A 23,724-nucleotide genomic window follows, 5' to 3' on the forward strand; every position below is an offset into this window, starting at 1 on the left:
GCGGGAGCGCTGCCGCGCTCCCAAGCGGCGCACTGTAGCAGTGCACCACCGGGCCAGCCCTGGAGCTGGGATTTGAATCTAGGTTTTTCCGGCTCAAAGACCAGTTTCCTAACACTGTGCAACTTGGCTTATGTGTATATACCCATCATGTGTGGTGAATTTAAAAGCACACCAGATAATATTTTATTTATTAAGCTAGCTGGTGGGTATGTTAAGTATTCTTTACACTTCTGGTGTGTCAAACATTCCATAATACATTTTTTCAAAAACCACACAAGAAAAAGAGGGAAAGAACAATTCTGCATATCCAGGGGCTCAGGTTGTCCACTGCAAAAAGTAGGCTCTTCCACATCAGCACCCCATAGCCTACCAGCCCAACCCTGGTGTAGACAAGAGGAGCCAGTCTTATATTCTCCACCTACTGTGGTCATTAAGTAACTTACCGCTCAAAACAGTTTGTTCCATTGTTCCCTAAAACTTTATTTGTCAAAGACCATAGTGCTCCTCTGATAAATATACTTTTCCTTAGGAGGCAGCATTTTCATTGTAAAGATCACTGAACTTTGGAGCCAGAAAAATCTGGGATTGAATCTCTACTGTCCATCATTTGTAGACTTCGAGTTTTTCACAAGACTCAATCTAAGCCTCAGTTTTCTTCTTTAAAATGGGCACATGTCCTGCTACACCTTTCCCACAGGATTGCTGTGAGGATTAAGTGAAGATTAAGTAAGAAAATGAGTACAAAGCACCTAGGATACTGCCTGACGCTACACTCTTCCCGTTTCAGCTGAGAAAATCTGACCACTCCACCTGCAGCTTCCCCAGAACCCATTACAGGGCACTTCACCCAAAGGAAACCTAAGAAGCAGTCCATTCTCCCTGCTTACCCCCAGTATGCCACAGTCACTGATGTCCAGAAGGAAATCCATCCCGAATAACCTAACATTAGAGAAAACTCAATGGTGACCTTCTTTTTTATTTTAAAACTGTTTTATTGAGGTATAAATTTGCATCCAAAAAATTAAGTGTACAGTTCAATGATTTTTAGTAAATTTAGTAACTTCTAGTTTTAGGATATTTCCATCAGCCCAAAAAGATTCCTCCTGCTCATTTGCAATCAATTCCCAAACCACTCCCAAGCGACTACTCATGTGCTTTCTGTATCTACAGATTTGCCTTTTCTGGACACTTCATATACTCGTGAATGGAATCGTGTTACATGTAGTATTTTGCATTCGGCTTTTTTTTTACTTACCATGTTTTTTAGGTTCATCCACGTTAGATCATTGATCAGTTTCTTTATATGGCCGAGTAGTACCCCATGATATAGATATACCACATTTTGTTTATCCATTCACCAGTNGAAAACAAAGGAGAGGCACGTACCTGTGGCACATTCCACCTGTTTCCAAACGCTCTTACCAGTACATGAGAATCACAGAGTGTGAGGCTTGCACGGGATGATTTTGCTGGCTGCTCATTTAACTCATGGGAAAATGGAGGCCAACAGGTGAAGTGACTCACTTATGGTCACCCAGTGGGGCAGTGGCAAGAGCTAAGGACAGAATCAAGATGAGCTGATCAAGCGCTGACATACAGGTTAGCACCTATTAAGGAACATGAGAATAACAGACAACTTCCCCTTAAGACTGAATTCACTGGAGGGGGAAAATAGTGCTAATCATGGGGATAGAGGACATCTAAGGAAGATTTATTTTTAGTGCCTTTTACACTTGTTATCAGGTTGTTACATAGTTTATAATAACAAGAGCTGTTACTAACTAGCACGTATCAGGCTAAACTTTTTACACCCGTGATCTCATTTAATCCTTAACCTGAGAAGTGAGCATTATTATCCCTGCTTTACTTAAGGGGAAAGAAAACCACAGAAAGATTTTATGACCTCTCCAAGGTAATCAGCGCTGGAGCTGGGATTTGTTTTTTGTTTTTTTTTTTTACTTTTTGTCTTTTTTCGTGACCGGCAACGGATCGCAACCCTCAGTGTCGCGCCCCTACCGGCCTGGGACTGGCAACAGGATTGCAACCCTTGGTGTTGCATCCGCACCTCACTCAGCCAGTGAGCGGCCGGTCTGTATGTGGGATCTGAACCCTCGGCGGGTGTAAAGATCACTGAACTTTGGAGCCAGAAAAATCTGGGATTGAATCTCTACTGTCCATCATTTGTAGACTTCGAGTTTTTCACAAGACTCAATCTAAGCCTCAGTTTTCTTCTTTAAAATGGGCACATGTCCTGCTACACCTTTCCCACAGGATTGCTGTGAGGATTAAGTGAAGATTAAGTAAGAAAATGAGTACAAAGCACCTAGGATACTGCCTGACGCTACACTCTTCCCGTTTCAGCTGAGAAAATCTGACCACTCCACCTGCAGCTTCCCCAGAACCCATTACAGGGCACTTCACCCAAAGGAAACCTAAGAAGCAGTCCATTCTCCCTGCTTACCCCCAGTATGCCACAGTCACTGATGTCCAGAAGGAAATCCATCCCGAATAACCTAACATTAGAGAAAACTCAATGGTGACCTTCTTTTTTATTTTAAAACTGTTTTATTGAGGTATAAATTTGCATCCAAAAAATTAAGTGTACAGTTCAATGATTTTTAGTAAATTTAGTAACTTCTAGTTTTAGGATATTTCCATCAGCCCAAAAAGATTCCTCCTGCTCATTTGCAATCAATTCCCAAACCACTCCCAAGCGACTACTCATGTGCTTTCTGTATCTACAGATTTGCCTTTTCTGGACACTTCATATACTCGTGAATGGAATCGTGTTACATGTAGTATTTTGCATTCGGCTTTTTTTTTACTTACCATGTTTTTTAGGTTCATCCACGTTAGATCATTGATCAGTTTCTTTATATGGCCGAGTAGTACCCCATGATATAGATATACCACATTTTGTTTATCCATTCACCAGTAGACGGACATTTGAACTGTTAATTTTCTTTTCAGATCATAAAAGCTCAAGAGTGGCAAATGCTCTGAAAGCCACATAGTTTATGCCATGGGTGGTCTATAACAAATAGTATCCAAAATAGCTAGAATTGTGCTCTTTCCATATTTCCCAATGGTATTTGTCTGTGTTCCATGAGGCCTGGTAAGTCAGCTCCACAGGAAGCCTAAAAACAAAATCCATAAGCCCACAAAAATGTTTCCCTCATGACATTTCCCAAGGCTTTGGAAAAGGAGTTTCATTTTGTATCTGATCAACTAAACTCACCCTCTTGACTTCTAGAGAAGGAAAACCACGTAGACCTAGAGAGAACTGACTTGCCCAAGGAGACACCAGCTTGCTGGTGGCTAAGTCAGCACTGGAACCCTGTACCCCTTTCTCTTCTTCTGGCCACCCCCACATAAACTGAAGAACAAACTACACAGGCCATATTCCAATTTGCATTAGAATTCAGTATTACCTTGACTCTAATTTCTTTGGCTTTTCTCTGATCTCTCTGTTCCCATTGGCTGGTACTAATCTGCATAGATGCTGTAGGTAACGTGGGGCACGAAGGGTAAGACAAATAGGAGTTATATTCTTTCAACATTTTAAAAGAGAAACCTCAGGCCTGGTTTACAAAGGCACAAACACTGGAATAATTGAATACAAAGAAACAAACTTTGTAAGGTAGAAGAGATTCAGAGCCAAAGGGAGGGCTGCCATAGTCCACAGAGTTGCAGAACTGCTATTCAATTCACTTAAGCCACCACGGTCATGAAGGCTCAGCTAGCTGAGGGGACTGTGGTTGAATACAAAGAAACAAGCTTTGTAAGGTAGAAGAGATTCAGAGCCAAAGGGAGGGCTGCCATAGTCCACAGAGTTGCAGAAGTGCTATTCAATTCACTTAAGCCACCACGGTCATGAAGGCTCAGCTAGCTGAGGGGACTGTGGATTCTGTGGCATTGTTCCTGCAGATGCGCTGGCTTCATAATCGCCATCCACCACCTGATGCTCTACCCTACTCCTGCAGCCCTCTGTGCATGCTCACCAAGCCTGCCAACAGTTCCTCCCACAGGGGAAGTGGAGAGGGTGGGAGCAGGGCCTATGGGGCCCTTTCTGCTGAGAGACAGAAACAGTCCCACTCAGTGCCACATTCAGATGATGTGGGTAGGAGGAAATGGAAACATTCCACCTGCGGCTTTCATGCTAAATGTCCAGAAAGACCTTGGGCTTTCCGGCTCAGGATGAAAGGAGGAGCAAATGCAGTACCTAAGTCTCTGGCCAACAGGGCAACAAACCCAGGACTGGGCTAATCAAGCTGGTGACTGATTTTACTTCAAAAGCACAAACTCCTTCCAGGAGTCACCTGGAAGGATCTTCCTGCCTCCTGTTTCTCCAATCTGCAAGGTTGATAACGAGCTATCCCTTTGCCCCCATCTTATTATCTATGTCCCATCCTCTTCCAGATTTCCTTTCACCTTCCTTTTCTGTCTGTTGAATGCCTATGCATCCTATAAAACCCAGGTGAAACATCACCACCTCTGTGAAGCCCCCCGACCGCCTCCAACAGAGCTGATCTCCCTTTCTTTGGTCACTACTGAATCCCGTACATGCCACTAGCACCGCTCACTTATTAACTGGAATCAAGGCTGGTTTGGTATGACTTACTTGACTATCAGTGTCCCCCAGGGTGAGCACTGTGCCTGGCAGATATAGGATGTGCCCAGCAAACGTTTGCTGGAATAAATAGACTACATCATACTCCCTGACCTTTGCTTCTCCATTACAGAAGGATGGGCTCAGGGCCAGGTAGCACAAACCCCAGGTGTTCTCAAAACAGCCAGAGATAAAGGCCGTCCTTCCTCACAGGGGCAGGTTTATAGATGATTGTGACAAGTGGAGTGTGTGTTAGGGAAGGGGGTGGGGGAACCCTGAACATCACCCCTGGGCAGTGGGAGGCCCGATGCCCAAGCTCACAGGACTCTGGCAGCTCTCCAGGAACAAACGGACAGATCCAACTTTCAGGAATATCAAGGGGGGAGGGAGGCCTAGTCCAGGGAAGTGCCCCAAACCAGCAGCAGCTCCACAGCTCACGAGGGCCTGCAGCCTCTGCCCCCAGGACTCTACCGTCTATGCCCTGGAACAAAGGCTCTCTGTAGCTCTCTTAACAGGCAGGTCAGGGCAGGCCTGAGCTGCTGAAATGCTTCAAGGACAGGTGCATACACCCTCCTGGGTCCCAAACCTAGCTTTAGTCACTGGGAGAGGGTGGAGATGTGTCTATGGGGCTTTCCAACTGCTGATGTTTTTTTCATCAGAGGAGGAGCCTCAGGGCACTCAATGGTAGTCAAAAGGAAAACAAAAAGAATTAAAGCTACACTATTTCTAAAACACTATAATGCTTTTATTGTAGTTATGCAGGTGGCTAGAAACACAGGCAGTGGTGAGCAGTAGAGAACAGTATGCCTTTGAATCGGCAGATTGGGGTAGCGTAGCCACTGCCGACCTTGTGGGCCTCCCTTTTCCCATGTGCAGCTTCATCTCTTTGGGACTTGGTTTCCTCATCTGTGTGATGAGGACGATGCTAATACCAACTTCGTAAGGTTACTGGGGGCATTAAATAAGATATAAATGTGTACAGCACTTAGCTCTGTGACTGACTAGTCTCACTAACTAGTCTCTATAATTGTAATTTAATAGGATGTCAAGTGAGATATTTCTGGTACCCTGAAATTGTGAATAAGGCCCAATTTGAAGATAAAAGGCTCTAAGTACCCTTACTTTTTATGTGTTCCAGGAGGTGAAAGAAGTTGGGGCCAGTCACCTTCCCACAGGACTGCAGCAGTTTAGAATCAGTCTTGCCACCAAATATCATGATCCCTTCCCACCCTTCAACATCAATATAAGATGTAGATGACAGAATATCATTTCTGGGAGATAATGTCTGATGATCATGGAGACAGGATATTCCCTCCCCTCACCGCGGAGCAGGAAGGTGGGGGTCCTTGTACTGCTTGAAGTCAAAGGAGTGGAAGCTTTGAGAACCACTCAAAGAGGGGGTGGTGGCAAGAAGGAGGGCCTGGCAGTCCAGTCCTAACGTGGACATCTGATCTGCCTCCAGCCACCTGAGTGGGGGAGAGAACTGGAGAGAGATTGTATGGTGGGTGACTGCTACCAGGGGACAGGAGGCCTAACCCACCCATACATGTAGAAAATAGAGCCTACCCATTTCTGCCATTTCTATAGCAGGTGCCAGAAGGATCATAAGACTGAAATGACAGAGCTGGCCAAATCTCACAAAAGACTACCCAGGAGCAGCACAGGAGCAAATATCCGGTCACTAGGGCATGCTGAGACCATCACCCAGCACAATGGCAGCTATGGCTACCCAGCAGGAGGTTGGCAACTTCGCCAGCAGCAGAACTCTGCCTCCTCCGTGCTGCCCCAACCCTGGGAGCTCAGGCACAGGAACCAGGGAAGGGGAAAGGAAAGGAAGCCAAGCCACCAGGGCCCTGTCCCTTTCAAGGTCCTAAAGCCACTTGCACTGGGGGGTGTAGAAGAAAAAAGCTTTGAGTAGAGTTTGAGATTCAAGTTTAAAGAGGAAAAGACTGAGTCATAAATATGGACACAAAATTGTTCTAATAATTTTTATTATTAGAACATTGACTAAAGAGTTATGGATTCTTGCCAAGATGTCATAAAACCATTTCAGTTATACCCCAATGAGTTGAGACCTCAACACAGTGGTTACACTGTGGTCTTCTAGACTCAGAGGTGCACGTGGTCATCCCTACATCAGAAAGGGGCAAAGGGCTGAGGGTCTCTTTACATGACATGCCTCCATGGGCCACACAATACCCAAAACAATGTTCCAGCTAAATCTAATTTCTTTCATCTTTGCTCGGCCTGCCTGGATTTTACCCATATGCTGTCCCAAAAGACATTATGAACATGAACCTGAAATCACACAGACCTGGGTTCAAATCCTGACCCTGTCACTCTCCAGATACATGCCTCGGGCAAGTCACTCATAACCTCTTTAAGCCAAAGTTTCTTCATCTGTAAATGAGACTTATAAACTCCAGCTTCAGTTGTGAGAACTGGAGCTGATACAGATAAAGTCCTAAATGCACAGTTGGTACTTATTCATTCAACAAGTACTTATTTCATAGACTCTCCATGCCGTAGGATACAAGGAAGAGGGGACAGATGGGGGAACAAACGAGGCAGAAGGCAGGACAGTGGGTGGATGGCCAAGTGGCCAGGTGAGATGAAGCAGGCCTGCAGAGTCTGAATCTCCTACAGACCTTACTGCTAAGTGCGACTCTGTAAAAGTCTTTGTTGGTGCTCTGCAGGGGGACACTGGCCTGTCCCTGGGGTCCAATCACTAGCAGAAACTAGAAGAAGCAGGTCCTGACACCTACCAGCATAGCCCAGGGCAGGGGAATCCTCCAAGGATCCTTCTCTCAGAGCTGAGGTTAAGGCTGACCACACTACAGATGCTTCTGAGACCTCTGGAAGCAGTGTGACCATGCCTGCCCAGGGACAGGCCAGCACATCAGAGTTCCCGATCAGGGAATTCCAACAGTCCCACTCAGAGACATGACACACCCACGAAGCACTCATTGTGGCCATTTATACCACCCACCCCCAAAACCAAAAGAGTCTACAGCTGAGAAACGCAGCCAGGAAAACCAAGCTTTCTCCAGACTGCAGAGCCAAGGCAAGGAACAGGCCCCAAATGGATCCATCACCTTTGCAAACTCACCTGCTGCGTTTGGCTGCTTCCTTCCCCGCTGCTCCCCTCTGCCCCACCCTGACCATCGGAGTCCATGCTAACACGCACCTTTTCAAAAGACAACTTTGCTAGGGAAGGGTGGTATCGCTGAAGCCCAAACTGCTTTACCTGTTCTGGGAAAACTGGAGGCAGGTGCAGCCTAATGAGTTTGGGAGGATGCCGGTGACCTATGGCAGCTTTCGAGCTGGCAGCTGCTTGTATTTACAAACAAGAGAGAGAATGAAAGTTTCCAGGTTGAGACCATTGCCTGAGAAGGCAGAGAATTCGGACCAGCCATCTCCAGACAACGCCCAATTTAACAGCAAAACACTAGTGAAGCTAATGTGCTAATTAGCCACCAAATTTAATTAAGAACTAATCAGGATGTAAAAATGTAGCATTGCACTCATAAATCACACATTTTTCTTTTAGAGCAAAAAAAAAAACAGTGATGTTTCTTTTAATAAAAGTAAGAGATAAGGATTAAGCATTTTTCCTTGGGAGCTGTACAGTTTAAATATGTTCTTTGGTTAAGTGTTCTCTCCCACAGATAAGGCCTGACCTGATAATTAACTGAATCACTAGACAGGTGAATCAAATCAACATTTTCAAGCAAGCCCTTCTCCAGTGATGTTTCTTTTAATAAAAGTAAGAGATAAGGATTAAGCATTTTTCCCTGGGAGCTGTACAGTTTAAATATGTTCTTTGGTTAAGTGTTCTCTCCCACAGATAAGGCCTGACTTGATAATTAACTGAATCACTAGACAGGTGAATCAAATCAACATTTTCAAGCAAGCCCTTCTCACACAGGAGCAGCTCCCCCTACTCTGCCCCCGTGCCTTGCAGACGTGGCTGATATGGTTGAGTCTGCATTCTTGGAGTGATTCTGAGTTGTCATTAAATTGGCATCCTCAAGTCTAGGCAAGCATTAAGCTGCCTGAAGGAAAACAAAACCCAAAGAGCCCACCATCATCCCTCGTCTTAACTGTATTAATGTCATCAATTAGGAACTGGTGGGTATTTCTGATGATGAAATAGCAGCTTTATGACAGGCACTTTAACTCACCTTCTGCAGATAGCCCCTGGATGTTTATTCCCTTAGCTGCCAGGAAATTCAAGCAGGCATCTATGTTTTCAATCTAGAGGGAAAAATAACAATATACATTTAATAAACATCTGGCCTCCTCCAAAGCCATGTCTTATTCAGAACAAAGCGCAAACAGAATGCTGAAGAAACGGCCGATGGACAGATGGATGGACGGACATAGGTTAGGACTCTCCTTTGTCTGTACTTGCGCAGGAAAAGGTTACCTAATATCCCAACCACACAGTGCCAAAAGTCGAAGCCTTTGATTGCTCACAGTTGCCAAAAATAACCAGGGTAGAATTGAAGCTCTCATCTTGATCACCATCACCAGTGCAATGCTGAAAACTTGAGCAGATGCCAGAAAAATGGAGGTGGGGATGAGGTTAGTGCACCCACTCATCCACCAGCAGCTGAGAGAAATTTCCAGCCACCAAAGAGGCAGGCAGTCAGTCAAATGTACAAATGCTGAATGGGAGTTTCAGCAGGAATCTGGGCAGTGTTTACTCACAAAATTCTCAGGATAGCAGGCATTGCAGATGACCAGGGACGACTGCCACCTCCCAAACCCCTCTGTCCTTTGTGCTCTCTGACAGGAAGGGACCCACCAGCCAGAGTCTGGGAGGCCTCCCAGGATTCCAGGGATGATACCTCAGCCAAGGGCAAGCCAATGTCTAGCCCTCACGAAAGAACAATTAGGTCATCCCCAAAGGTCTGATTTGACTTCAGTTGTCAGGGCTAATTATTTTTTGGTTTACAGAAAAATGTTCTGGCTTGATTAATGTCAATGGTGACCATAAGTGAAGAAATTGCTTTTGACTTGGCACAAGAATCATTGAATTTCACACAATCTGCATCTCACAATGGGGTCCCCACTCTCCACAACCACCTCACGCCACCTGACTTCCCAGGCTCTATCAACATTCTTATGACTTTCAAACCGGTGGAGTTTATTTTGAACTAATAAATGACTGTCTGTCACAGTATTCATGTGACCATTCTCCCTCTTCATCCCCAAGCAATTTCCTGATGCTCCTTCACAGCCACAGAGAGTGTGAAGCATCTATATTTTAAACAATCTAATTTGAGTAATGACTAGCTGCAAGGAAGTTTTCCTGAAGTTCATCTCCACCTTCCTACTGACATCCAGGATTTTCTTCCTCTACTGCCAGTCTTCACTTCTTCCAAATGCTTTAAATTAAACTATGGGATACCTGAATAAAATTGCACCCATATCATAGAATCTATTCAACTCTTAGCTTGAAGTCAGCCCATCCTTGCATTTTTAGCAAAGGATCTCACCTCCAGCCCACCTTCAAGGGTCTTCATCTGGGACATATTTTCTCATCTCTAGAAAAAGGGGCAGAATGGAATTTCCTGCAAAGTAAATAAATGCTGACACTATGGGTTATGCCTGACACCACTGCAGAAAACTATTCCTTATACAGATGGAGGAAAGGTGTGATTACTGTTAATCTCTCCTTTCTTCTGTCCAGCTCGAGGGATGACTGGCAGGGACAACCAGGTACTACCATCTTGGGGGAGGGGGCAGCTAAGAAAGGAAGAGAATGGCTGGGAGGACCCCAAGGACTGTGCTTTGGAGCAATCTGCTTCCATTTGTAAGACCGATAATAGTCATATCTTTAAATGCTATTTCATCATACTATGAAACCCTGCTTTTGAGAGAAAGCATTAGTTATCAGTCCTTATTTCCACTGTTGTACACAGTGGTACTATACCAAAACCAGTCAAAAGAATTTATTGCCCCCAAAAAGAGACACTAGTATTTAAATCGTGATAGAATTATAAAAGTCCTCTTATCTCCCTTGTCTCTTCCTAAAATCCCATCCTACTTCTTTATTATAATATCTTGCACATGGTTGAGAAGGAAGGCTTTGGCAATTATGTCTCCATGGAAAATGAGAAAAAGAAAAAGCTGACCATCGCTGAATCCCTTGTATTGCAAAATCAAAAATGGTACACTTAATATTTATCCTGGGAAGTGTCACATAAGTGGGCTGACATGGGTAGGTTAAATTCTTCCAACAATAGTCCAGCAGTGTAGCATTAAAAAAAAAAAAAAAAAAAAAAAATTTTGGGTGGAGAATTGGCTTCTTTGGGGGAAAAGTTTGACAGAAAGCGCCTTCCTTGGGGGAGGTCAGGAGTCATTGGTATTAAACTAGACAAGCTGGTAGCGGAGTGTTAATGGCCACAGCAAGCAGATGTTCTATGATATTGTACTTCTATGAAACTTCCCATCCAATCAGCATAAAGTATGCTCACATGTCATAGTTTTATGGAGTATTCAATGCATATTTAAAGTTCATGATAGTGTCTTCTTGCAAGTCTAACCTTGATACATTTCAATTCCACCATCTATTGGGCTTTCTTTTAATGTTAAATCCTATTAAAAGGATGGATAATTACAAGTAGGTAACCTGGAATACTTCTTCTTTGTTAATTTTTTTTAAGTCCTATTATTCTTTTGTAGAATTTCATAATTTAGATCAGTAACTTTCCACTGGCTAGAAAGCAAGGTTGGAGAAAAGGGAACAACTTGGCGATGTCTGGCAACATTCTAGGCTGTTACAATGGGGACGGAAGGGTGCTAATGGCATTCAGTGTTTAGAGGCCAACATGATGCTAAACATCCTGCAATGCACAGGAGAGCCCTCTACAACAAAGAATTCTCCAATCCAAAATGTCAGGTGGAGAAGTTCTGATTTATACAAATTTTTAAATATTTTACTTCAATAAACATAATTGTGTAGGTGTCTACTCTGTGCCAGGCACTGAGCCCGACTCTTTTGATGGCATTGGTTTTAGTAAGTGGAGAAGTTCTGATTTATACAAATTTTTAAATATTTTACTTCAATCAACATAATTGTGCAGGTGTCTACTCTGTGCCAGGCACTGAGCCCGACTCTTTTGATGGCATTGGTTTTAGTAAGTGTTACATGATGGAAAAAGTGAGGTAAGGAGGCCAGATTTTTGACCAAGAATACACAGGTCAATAGCAGAGCTGGGGCTGGGACCCAGGAGGTTCTCCCCACATCACAAATCCTGCATTTACATAATCTTCCTCTTTAGAGTTCATGAAGCCATTTGACACACACACCCTGATTCTTATCCACTTCAGGGAGAATCCAAGCATAGAAAGAAGGAAAGCATTAGGGTCTTCTTTCATTAGGTGAACAGACGAGGCCACTGAGAATATTTTCTTTAAAAGATGAGATGAAATAGAGTAATATCCAGATGGCTGGATTGCACTCCCAGAAGATGTTAAAACTAAAAGTAAAAATTCGATCATCATTTAAAATATCACTCATACAACCATCAAGCGCCTAGAATTTTTACCCTCTACTATGAACTCTCTATGTTCACAGGAGGAATTCAAAAAACATTCCTCGTGTCTCAAATCCACTCTTTAATAATATTCCATTAAGGTTAAAAATTGCCCCTGACAAGGCAGCCGAGACCCACGTGCTCTCCATCAGCACCCCAGGAAGAGAGTGAGGCTGAGAAGCAGAATGAGGTCACGTGTGTATTCCAGCCTCCCAGCCTCATCTGGAATGAGATTTCTGATTCAGGCCCTCTTGTGATTAAATTCACCTTAAGGTTCTCTTCCAAATACCATACAGGTAAACAATCCATCCTCACGGACTGCTGCAGTCGCAAACTCCTACCACATTCCGAGAAGGGAATGGCCCTGGCAGCAGCACCCCAGTACTCATTACAGCACAGGGCTGTCCTCACACCTGTCTTTAATGAGGGTTATGGCTCATGCTGGATCTAGATACCAAGCATGAGAGGATCTGGTTAAAGTTGGGCAGCAAAGTGATGGAAACAGCAAAGTGTGTAAATACGACCAGTGTTGCTCATTAACACATAGCTGCCAATATAAACTACTTTCCAAAATTAGCTGAAGAAATCTGTGCAAAGTCTGACATTCCAGTGTTGACAAAGGGGGGTGGGGACTGGGTGAGAAGCTACTGTAGTAGTTACCGTAGAGATGGGTCCAACAGCTTTGAGATCAAGTTGTTGGAGTTTTGCAGCATAAGCTGGGGCAGAGGTGAGAAGCCCAGAAGAGGGACCACCATGTGCCTTGGGAGACCCTGGGAACAGAAAGGTGCTAGATGAAGAAGGGAGACAGGGAAAAGGGACAGACCAAGACCAGGGTGTACTTCCCTAGAATTCCTTTGGGACCAAATGTGGCCTCCACTTTGTGCAGTCCACAAACATCCAAGACAGAGAGGCTGCAATGAAGCTTTCTCCCAGTCTCAGCAAGGACCTCCATCCCAAAGTTGAATAGTTTCTCAACAGTCTCTGAACTTTAGACTTGCAGGGTAGTTTCCATGAGCTATGTATGTTATAGCCTTTGTCTCCCCTATCCATAAACACATCCCCAACCAGTATAGCCAGACAGAAAGGAAAATCAAAACAAATGCCGAACAACTAGAAAGAGAATATCAGGGGCTAGGAAGCAAATGGAAAATTTTTCATTTCAATCGTGATTAAGGCTGGACTGGGTCTCATGATAACGTAAAATATGCAAACCTCGAAAGCACTGCTGTATATCTCCTTGGTAGCTTAGAGACTGATCAAATACCATCTGTTGTGGCAGTTGTCATGGCAGCATTTTCCTCTGAATACCACTGAAGTTAAGAGCAAAGCACATGAAAATGATTAATGCAAACGAAGACCATCTCTGTGGGCCCTACCGCAGTCCAAAGGAAGATGGTGTTCTGGGCATACCAAGTAAATGGAGCACTTATGAGTTAACAGTTTCTCACCAGGCCCCTGGAGATCTCCATCCTGGGAGTAGAGGCAAACAGCTGTTGCACTAAAGTCGGGCATGGTCACAGCCATTTTTAAAAAATTATTCAATGCCTAAAATGCCTAGGCAATGGGAGAACCAGACCCCAGACAGAGCTAAGTGAGAATTTGCAAGTTCTGGTGATTTTAAAAGTACAGTGTAGCTTCTTTTTAAAAAAAGATGACCAGTAAGGGGATCTTACCCTTGACTTAGTGTTGTCAGCACCACGCTCTCCCAAGTGAGCCAACCGGCCATCCCTATATAGGGATCCAAACCTGTGGCCTTGGTGTTATCAGCACCACACTCTCCCGAGTGAGGCACGGGCCGGCCCTCAGTGTAGCTTCTTCATGAAGCTCATACATCAGCTCAAACAACTTCTTTCCAGAAGTGTGTGTGACCTTCACACCTGATATTGCTACTTGCCATCAGAAAGAATCACCATCATCCAATCATTCACGTATTCCTTCACCCATATTTATTGAGCACCTGCTGGTGTCAGGCAATATGCTGGTGCTTGGTATACAGTGGTAAATAAAACAGCCATTAGCCCTGACCTTATAGAACCTACAATCGAAGGCAGGGAACCGGCTTTGAATAATGCACAAATAAGTACATGATGACAGGCTGTCACGGTTACTATGAAATAGAAGAAAGAGCTGGGAAAGAAGACACGAGAGACGTGATCTAGCCTGGGTTGGGGGAGGTCAGGCAAGAATTTCTTAAGAAAGAGATGGCATATAGGTCCACAAACAGGGCTTTTTGACTGTTTTGTTTACTGATGTAGTCTCACACACAGTAGGTACCTGGGAATGTTTGTTTACTAAAGCAATGAAGGGAAATTTGAGCTGAGACCTAAAGAGTTGACCACGTACCACGAGTGGGCAGAAGAAGAACGTACCAAGACTAGGGAACCTAAGGCAGAAAGCCTCAATGCAGGATGCAGTATACCATGTTCTGGGAACCCAAAGAAAGTCCCTGTGGCTGGAGCACAGGGGGCAAAGAGAAGAGCAATGAGAGGTCACACCAAGAAGGGGCAGAGGGCTGGCCAAACAGGGCCACATCGGTCACATGGAGGGGATGACGTGTGGAAGGAGAGAAGGCGGGGGTCCTCCTATGTCTTGGGAAGCATTATCAGTACTGCACCCTGCCCGGTTTCCATGGCAACAGCAGCCAGGCCAAGCTCTTCTGGTCTGAAAGCTTAAGGGTGGGCTATTTTGTGTTAGGAATGGCTCAAACAGTGTCCTCAATGTGGGGCTCCAGTGACCTCCAGGCTGGACACAGAGAAGGGGAGGAATGGGAAGTAAATGCCACCATCTGTGGTCCCATGTGCTAGGGATGCTCTCCAGCCCAGCTGTCCAGGAATCCAGGACCTCTCCAACACCTCATGTCACACCTGCCTCTCGGCAATTCCTCTCTTGAAAAGATGCTGATAAATAAATTCACACCAAGACAAAAGGGCCTGCCACTGGCTTCCCACTTTGCCCACAATTATTAGCTGACAATATCTGATGAAAGAATACGAACTCTGTACTCCTCCACATCTGGATTCTGGCTACCTGACAGACTACCCACAAGACCCTGGGGAAATTATTAACTGCTTCAAGCCTCAGATGCGTCATCTGTAACATGGGAATGCTGATATCTATCTCACAGCATTACTGAGAGGATTAGGTAGGTGGACGTATGTCAACAGTCTGGATCTTTACACAGTCAGAGCTTTAAAAAGGCTTATTCTTCATATAACTTCATAATGTCAGAATTTTAGACACTAGTGGCATTTCCTGAAAGTGAAAAATCATCTCAGAATTGTGAGACACTCTTAGGCATGTTAAATTATATGAAACGAGTACAGCCTTTCCACAAATAGGAACTCTGTCATTAGAATCATTACACAATGTATAGTTATACCAAATCTATAAAAGAAGAAAAAGAGCCAAAAAGTTTTTTGCAGAAAACTTTGGCTTTACCCACAGAGAAAGACACAAACTCAGACTCAAACATGAGCAAGAAAACCCAGACTTTGGGTCCCCCAAACCCATGGCTGCCTCTTGAACCAGCAAGGAAAAATGAGACTATGGATACACCTACTGGAGAATGTCACCCAAGAACTAACTGGAACCTGGCAGCCTCATTTGTTCCTTGAAAAATACTGACTGAGCATCAATCTCTTCCTGGTCCTGCTCTAGGGACAGAAACACAGGCAAACAAGACAGTACAGTCCTTTCCTCAAGAAGCCAATAGCTTCCTGGACAAGAAGGGACATTAACTAAATAATCACTCTACTAAACATATAGTCGCAAATGTGTTAAGAGCTAACTTACACTTATCAACTCACCTACTCAAAGCCTGACACTGACAAGAAGGGACATTAACTAAATAATCACTCTACTAAACATATTGTCGCAAATGTGTTAAGAGCTAACTTACACTTATCAACTCACCTACTCAAAGCCTGACACTGACTCACTATGCTCTTTTAAGAAGGTTTGGATTCTTTTTGTATCTTTGCTACATTTACATGCTTAAACCCATAAGCTACCACAGAGAGTTTAAATGCAAAATAAAATAAGACAGCAGATCCTTGATATTCAGGAGTATACATGGCCCTAGAGTGCAGTGAATCCTCAATTTTGGAAAGACTCAAACAAGTACATAGAAAGGAATACAGTAATGGGATCTCAGAGGAAGGTCAAGAGTTAGTCTTGCTCACTCGCTTGGTGAGTTCCCTCACACCAGCCTGTGCAACTCAGCCTTGTGGCTCAGCCAATTTGCCAATATCTGTAGCTAATGGTTCTTCTGGGTTGTTCATGAATAGTCAAATCCATGGATTTCAATCCTGCAATTCCAAGGATAGTGAGAGACCTGTCCTGGCAACATATATAAGCAGGAAATGAAGCCAAGCACATAACTCTGAATGCTTTAATATTCAATTCAGAATCCTGCGAGGCTTTGCTCGTACACTCTGATGATGGCTGGAATAAAGGTGACTGCTCTGTTATTTTCTGTCTTTATATATCACCCTGTACTGTTAATGCCCATGGGAAATCTCATCCAAAACTATCATTCTGTTTCCACTCCAATTCCAAATTCTGCTAGCAAGTAGCAGGTGAGTTATATGTCAGGCTCAATACTAGGAACCCTCACATACATTAGCTCAATCTATTTTTTTTTAAGTTGTTTGTAGGTATGGCTAAAGAGTTTTGTCTGAATTACAGACCACTGGTGATCATTAATATACAATTTGGGAGATACTGCAAGGAATACACAAAATACTTCTTAAAACGAGATCTGGCCAGCAGTTCCAAATTCTAAAATCTGTGATCAAGGCAGAGAGCTACATGCCAACCAATCAGAAATTATGGGATTAAAAATAATTAAGAATATTATTAATAATTAAATAATTCTTGACTCTGCTTACTACCATAGCCAGAATATCAGAGGCACTGTCAAAATCCACTGAAAGAGAACAAACTAGACAGGAAGGCCTCTATTGTAGGATATCCCTGAGCATTCCTAAGCTACAAAATACCTAATGCACCTATGAAGAAATAGTAACAATTTTTAATTTGTCATGTAATGCTAATATCTGTTACTATTTATGCCCCTGTCAAGTATTCAGTTGAATCAGATACAACTGCCATTTTTGTAGGTAAAAAAAAAAAAAAAAGGTTAAATATTGGCCATATCATATGATTCTATCTATATATGAATATGTATCAAGTATTCAGTTGAATCAGATACAACTGCCATTTTTGTAGGTTAAAAAAAAAAAAAAGGTTAAATATTGGCCATATCATATGATTCTATCTATATATGAATATGTCAGGAAGACACTGCCCCCTGACCCCCAAGGGCTAAAATTAAACTGTTTGGTGATCGTAACAATCGAGCACTTCAGAGTCATTCACAAGGGAAGGAACCAGTAAATTCTGGAACTCAATCAAAACTCTGCAATCCCCTCTTAAAGGGGTCTTACAAGATTATATAAAGGAAAAGATCAAGTTACAAGAAACACCCCATCCAAAGGCTAACCTTTAAAGGCCCTTTGCTTTGGTTAGGGTTTCTTCTGTACAATCCCCTTAGAGAAACGGGAATGGGACCCAGGGAAGACTTTAATTCCAAGCTGACTCATGTCAAAACCTCCCATTAAGGGTAAGCACTAGTAGACCTTGAAGGGAAACCCAGGAAGCATGCCCTTTTCCTCTTGTCTCCATATTCTTCAGGGGAAAGTAGACAGATGAGATTTTGGACAGGTTCTGCTACCCCACCCAACTCTACATAACTGGTACCACATCCTCACCAATGTGGGAAGGCCTCTCACCCATGAAAGCCACTCGATAGGAAAAGTCAACTCATCTCAAAGTGTCACCATTACTGGAGTCACTACTAAGAGAAGATTTCAATGGTGCACAAGAAAATTAAGGATTTCAAGTGACCAGAGGTGAAGTCTGGTGAACTGTGAATTTCTCAGGGTTCCCTGGCCACCACTGGGCAAGGTACTTAATTTCCCTGAACCTGTTTTCCTTTAGGTAAAATGGAGATAATTATCCCTTTCTTGAAAGTCTTATAGAAGTCTTACAAGAAACTAATATTTGCACTTACAAATAATAAATCTTTGGGCTAAATTCTTTTCCATACATTATTATTTCAGCTAATTTTCTCTACAAGATATGGTAGATATTATTACCATCACTTTCCAGATGGGGAAATGGAGGCATAGAGTGTTTAAGTGCCTTCCTAAATCACAGTTATTAAATGATAGAGTTGGAATTTGGACACAATGAAGTGTTTTTTAAGCTGTGAAGCCCTGTATAGACATTGGGTTTTAACAACCAAACAGCAAGTGCTTTGCTAGAGCTGAGTAAGAGAAAAATGACCATTTTGTTTGGTCATTTTTTTCTGCCCCTTGCCTTCAGCAGTGTGGCAAGGCAACCGCTACCAGCAATCAGTCCACCTAAACCGAATCCAGTCTTTACTCAACAGGACAAAGGACAGTTCACAGAGGAGGGAGTGACTTCCTTGTGGAAGATATTTAAATTATTTTACAGTATTTTAACTCTTCAGGAGCAGGAATAATATAAATCAATATAAACCTTTATAGGCATTATTTCCAAATCAAAATGTTTCCCGAACAGGGATCTTTCAAACTACCATATGCCAGTGCTTAGGATTCCTGAAGAAGCTCATGATACTATTAAAAGGATACAGTAGTTTGGGAGTCAAAACCACAAATGTGTGCAGCGGGGAAGGCAGGTAAAAAATGAGTAAAAGGGGCCGGCCCCGTGGCTCACTCGGGAGAGTGCAGCACTGGGAGTGCCGAGGCTGCAGGTTCAGATCCTATATAGGGATGGCCGGTGTGCTCACTGGCTGAGCGTGGTGCAGACCACACCATGCCGAGGGCTGCAATCCCCTTACCAGTCAAAAAAAAAGAGTAAAAGAGGCTGGGTAGAAGATGACAGGGAACGGTGTAGATTGTGACAAACAGCCCACATCTACCTAAAAAATGCAGCTGCAACCCAGTTTTAGCCAGTTTTTGCCTGTACAGTGCCAATCCACGGAAGATCAATTTTTGTAAAGTATATTGATTTTCATTTAAATGTTGGCATCTATCCAGTTTTTGTTTTAAAAGGTCTTCTGGGACCTGAACTTAGCTTTCTGGCCACCTTCTCTACCCTCTTCTTAAGTGAGCACAGGGACATTCTTCTAGTGATCAGTTCCCAACATGCATAGACTAATCATGCCTTAACAGAGTGCACAAAGGAACTGCCTGCTAAGTTCCATCTTGTAGAAAAATTAAAAACAAAAAATACACATGCAAAACAACACCCCCTTGACGCTAGGCTGAAACAGAACTCTATGAAGACATATGCAAGGAGGTAGATCCAAGCATGAGGCCCAGATAGCTTTTATATAAACTACAATCCTCATGGTTATAAATCACCATCCAATTTCTCTTTCAGCTCAAGTTCTGTAGCTAGGCTTCCCCACTCTCCATTCAATCATCCTCAAATTTGTTATGTTCTTTAACCTTATTGATCACTACATTGCCATTCACAACACCTCAGTCCCAACCTAGGTGTGATGGGAATTTCTTCATTAAATTTTCACTAAGCACATACCAGGTGCCAGGCAATGTGGGAAGATGGACAGATGCGAACCCTGCTCTTAAAGAAGTTAATGTCTAGTGGGAATACAGGCAGTTAAGTACGATGTGCTAAAGGATTATCACCCCAGTATTTCAGTGGAGGAAACCATGCCTCACGTAGGTTTAGAGAGCTGGAAGGAGTAGAGAAGGCACTTCCAACTCCCACCAGACCCCGGCCATGTGCACAATTCAGACCCTATCATTTTAGAACATATAGTAGTTGTCAAACAAAAGAATGTCTAAAGCATCCTAACCTTTCCAAAAGGCAAACAGATTTGCTCATTCAAAATATTTCGTTAAATTTAAACACTTTAGAAATATTAATTTTTTAAATTATAAGCAACTTTACAAATTAATATATGTTTAAATATATGCTTACACAGTCATATCCCCAAAGAGGCTTTTTTACTTGACACTAAGACAATGTGCCACACTTGGCAAAGTATGGTCACCAGACCAGCAACATCATCACCTGGGAGCTTGTCAAAAATACAAATTCTCTGGTTCCTCCCCATATCTACCAATACCAAATCAGAAACTCTGGGACTGGGGCCCAGCAATCGGTATTTTAACAAGCTTTCCAGGTTCTCCTGATGTTCAGTAAAGTTTGAGAAGCATGGCTTATAGGAGGCCTTGCCAAACCAAAACCATTTCCCTTATTAATGAAAATAATCTGTTATTTTGGTGTTAAAATATAAAATTGTGAGACGAGACTAAATTTGAGAGTATTTCTTGGCTTAGAACTACTCAAATTTCTTGAAAGCATTTAAAAGGACATAGTGTTCTCAACATATTAAAATTTGATGTGCACCATCACCCGACTCTCTGGGAAACTCCTGGATGGTTGGACCATTCATAGTTCAGCTCATCACTTGAGAAAAATCAAGTGAGCACTTCCAATGCACCTAGCCCTATGCCAGGTGCTGGGAATATAGAGATTTTTATTGAACTGAAAGAAGTGAAAAACACACTTTCGTATTACAAAGCTTTGATGTTATTAAATAGCACATAAAACAGGATACATCTCTCATAAAATTTGCTTAAGTGTCATGTCAATTACAAGACAAACTTATGTTAAGAGACATAGTGCTTACTTGAGTTTACATTTGCATCAAAGAGGTCCAGAAGACCCAGAGTTCATTGCTAATTACTTAAATGAAATGGTACTTGTCTCTCCCACGACAGCTCAGTGTCTTAGGCGACCCACAGTATGGACCTCTGTCCTCTGCACGCTTCCCTACAATAACCCGCTTTGAACATACCGATGTGGAAATCTCCATTCTGAAGGGTTCTACGAAGGCACGTTTCAGCAGTCAGAAACCCAAGGGGCACACAGTAGCAAAATGAGCCTTTGCTGTAAAATCCAAACAGCTTTCTTTCTGTTTCAGCAAGTTATTTTTCTTGAACCCCAGAGTATATCAGTTTTCTATTGCTGATGTAACAAATTAACCGCAAACACAGAGGCTTAAAACAACACATTTATTGTCTTACAGTTCTGGAAGTCAGAAGTCCAAAATCAGTCTCAGTAGGCTCAAATCAAGTAGTTGGCAGGGCTGTATCCATTCTGGAGGCTCTAAGGGAAAAATGTTTCCTTTGCCTTTTCTAGCTTCTAGGGGCCACCTGCATTCCTTGGCTCTTGGCCCTTTCCTCTAACTTCAAAGCCAGCAGCAGAGCATCTTCCAGTATCCCTCTCTCTGTCTCTGCTTCCAGGCCCACACCTTCTCTCTCATCTCCCTGTCTCCTTCTTATAAGGATCCCTGTGGTCATACTGGGCCTGCCCAGATAATCCAAGATAATTGCCCCATCTCGAAATCCTTAACTTAATCATGTTTGCAGTCTCTTTTTTCACGTAAAGTAATATAGCACAGGTTCTGGGTATTAGGATGTGTACCTTATTGGGGGTGGGGAAGGTGGCATCATTCAGCCTACCCCACTGGGTCCCTACTTCTGAGTATGAAGAAACCTTTTGATGCTGATAGAGTTTGGATGTGTTGCCCCCTCCAAAACTCATGTGGAAATTTGATCTCCAATGTGGCAGTGTTGGAAACAGATTGAGTCATGGGAGCGGATCCCTCATGAATGGATTAATGCTCTCCCTGGGGGAGGGGGGATTAATGAGTGAGATCTCACTCTATTAGTTCCCGCGAGAGCTCGTTGCTTAAAAAGACCCTGGCACCCTCTCTCTCTCTTGCTTCCTCTTGCCATGTGATCTGCTTGTACCCACCGGCTGCCTGCCACTTTCCGCCATGAGTAGAAAGAAGCACTCTGAGGCCCATGCCAGGTGCAGCTGTCCCAGAATCATAAGCCAAATAAACTTCTTTTCCTTATAAATTACCCAGTCTCAGGTGTTTCTGTTATAGCAACACAAACGGACTAAAACAGAAAATTGGTACTGAGGAGTGGGGTGTTGCTATACAGATACTTGAAAGTGTGGGTAATGGAGCTGGGTAATGGGCAAAGGTTGGAAGAGTTTGGAGGACTTAGAAGAAGACAGGAAGATGAGGGAAAGTTTGGAATGTTTTAGAGACTTACGTGGTGGAGAGCAGAATGCTGATAGAAATGTGGACAGTAAAGGCCGTGCAGATGATGAGGCCTCAGATAGAAGTGAGGAACTTATTGGGAATTGGACAAAAGATAACCCTTGCTACACCATAGCAAGGAAACTGGCTGCATTGTGTCCATGCCCTTGGACTTTGTGGAAGTTGGAAATTAAGAGTTGTGAACCAGAGCATTTGGCCAAAGAAATTTCTAAGCAGCAAAGCATTAAGGATGCTGTATGGTTGCTTTTAAGAGCCTACTCTGGGCCGGCCCGGTGGCACACTCGGTAGAGTGCAGTGCTTGGGAGTGTGGCGGCGCTCCCGCCGAGGGTTCGGATCCCATATAGAGACCAGTCCGCTCACTGGTTGAGCGCGGTGCGGGCGCGACACCGAGGGTTGCGATCCCGTTACCAGTCACAAAAAAAGACAAAAAGGAAAAAAAAAAAAAAAGAGCCTACTCTGAGTTATGGCTACAAAATCATGACGTAAAGCCAAAAATTAAAACAGATGCAGAGAGTAAAGTTTTGGAATATTTGCAGCCCAGCCATACAGTAGAGAAGCAGAGAGCAGGAGAAAAACACAAGGATGAAGCAGATAAACTGGTTGCTAAAGACATTATCTTGGCAGTGAGGCAGCCAGATGCTAGTAGTGGAGAAAATGAGAGGGAAGCCCTGCAGGCATTTGAGAAGTCTGGAAGGGTTCCCCACCCATCACAGACCCTGAGGCCTAGAAGGACTGAGTTATCCTGGAGGACAGACCTGGGGCGCAGCTGCCCTCGGGATCCTGCGCCCTGCATCCCAGCTGCTCCGGCTGGAGCGGCCCCAAGTGTGGTTCATGCAACAGCTCTGGAGAGTAAAGGCCGGAAACCTCGGTGGCATCCACGTTGTGTTAAGTCTGCAGGCCAGCAAGATGTGAGAGCAGTGGAGGTGTGGCAGCCTCCACCCAGATTCCAGAGGATGTATGGAAAAGCCTGGGGATCCAGGCAGAGACCTGCCACAGAGGCAGAGCCACTGAAGAGGTCATCTCCTAGAGCAATGTGGAGCAGAAAAGTGGGGTCAGAGTGCCCACAGAGCCCCCACCAGGGAAATGTCTAGTAGAGCCAAGGCAGTGGGGCTGCCACCAGGACACCAGAACTTCAGGGCCACTGGTAACGTGCAACGCAGGCCTGGAAAAGCCACAGGCATCAGCATGGCCCATCGTGCTGTGCCTGGCAGAGCTGTGGGAGTGAGACTGCCTGATGCTTTGTGGGCCCAGATGAACCATCATGCCCAGAATGCAGGACTTGAAGTCAAGGAAGATTATTTTGGACCTTTAAGATTTAATGTCTGTCCTGCTGGGTTTCAGACTTGTTTGCGGCCTGTTTCTCCTTTCTTTTGGCCTATTCCTCCCTTTTGGAATGGGAACATGTACCCAAT

At 43.8% G+C, this 23,724-nt stretch overlaps 1 protein-coding gene across 1 annotated transcript in view; it reads right to left on the reverse strand.

The window, feature by feature from the left end:
- LOC103582009 (neuron navigator 2-like) overlaps positions 1–13,668 on the reverse strand; it is a gene marked incomplete at its 3' end in the record, with an annotated part of 17,620 nt that extends 3,952 nt beyond the window's left edge. The window contains exons 1-3 of the mRNA XM_008563701.1: positions 13,605–13,668; positions 12,817–12,926; positions 8,794–8,866 (exon numbers count right to left, since the gene is read on the reverse strand). Coding sequence (XP_008561923.1) covers positions 8,794–8,866; positions 12,817–12,926; positions 13,605–13,668 — 247 coding nt within the window. The remainder of the gene's footprint in view (positions 1–8,793; positions 8,867–12,816; positions 12,927–13,604) is intronic.
- Positions 13,669–23,724: the final 10,056 nt, after the last annotated feature.

This window comes from Galeopterus variegatus, unplaced genomic scaffold (assembly GCF_000696425.1).
Source record: "Galeopterus variegatus unplaced genomic scaffold, G_variegatus-3.0.2 Scaffold14592, whole genome shotgun sequence".
NCBI lineage: Eukaryota > Metazoa > Chordata > Mammalia > Dermoptera > Cynocephalidae > Galeopterus > Galeopterus variegatus.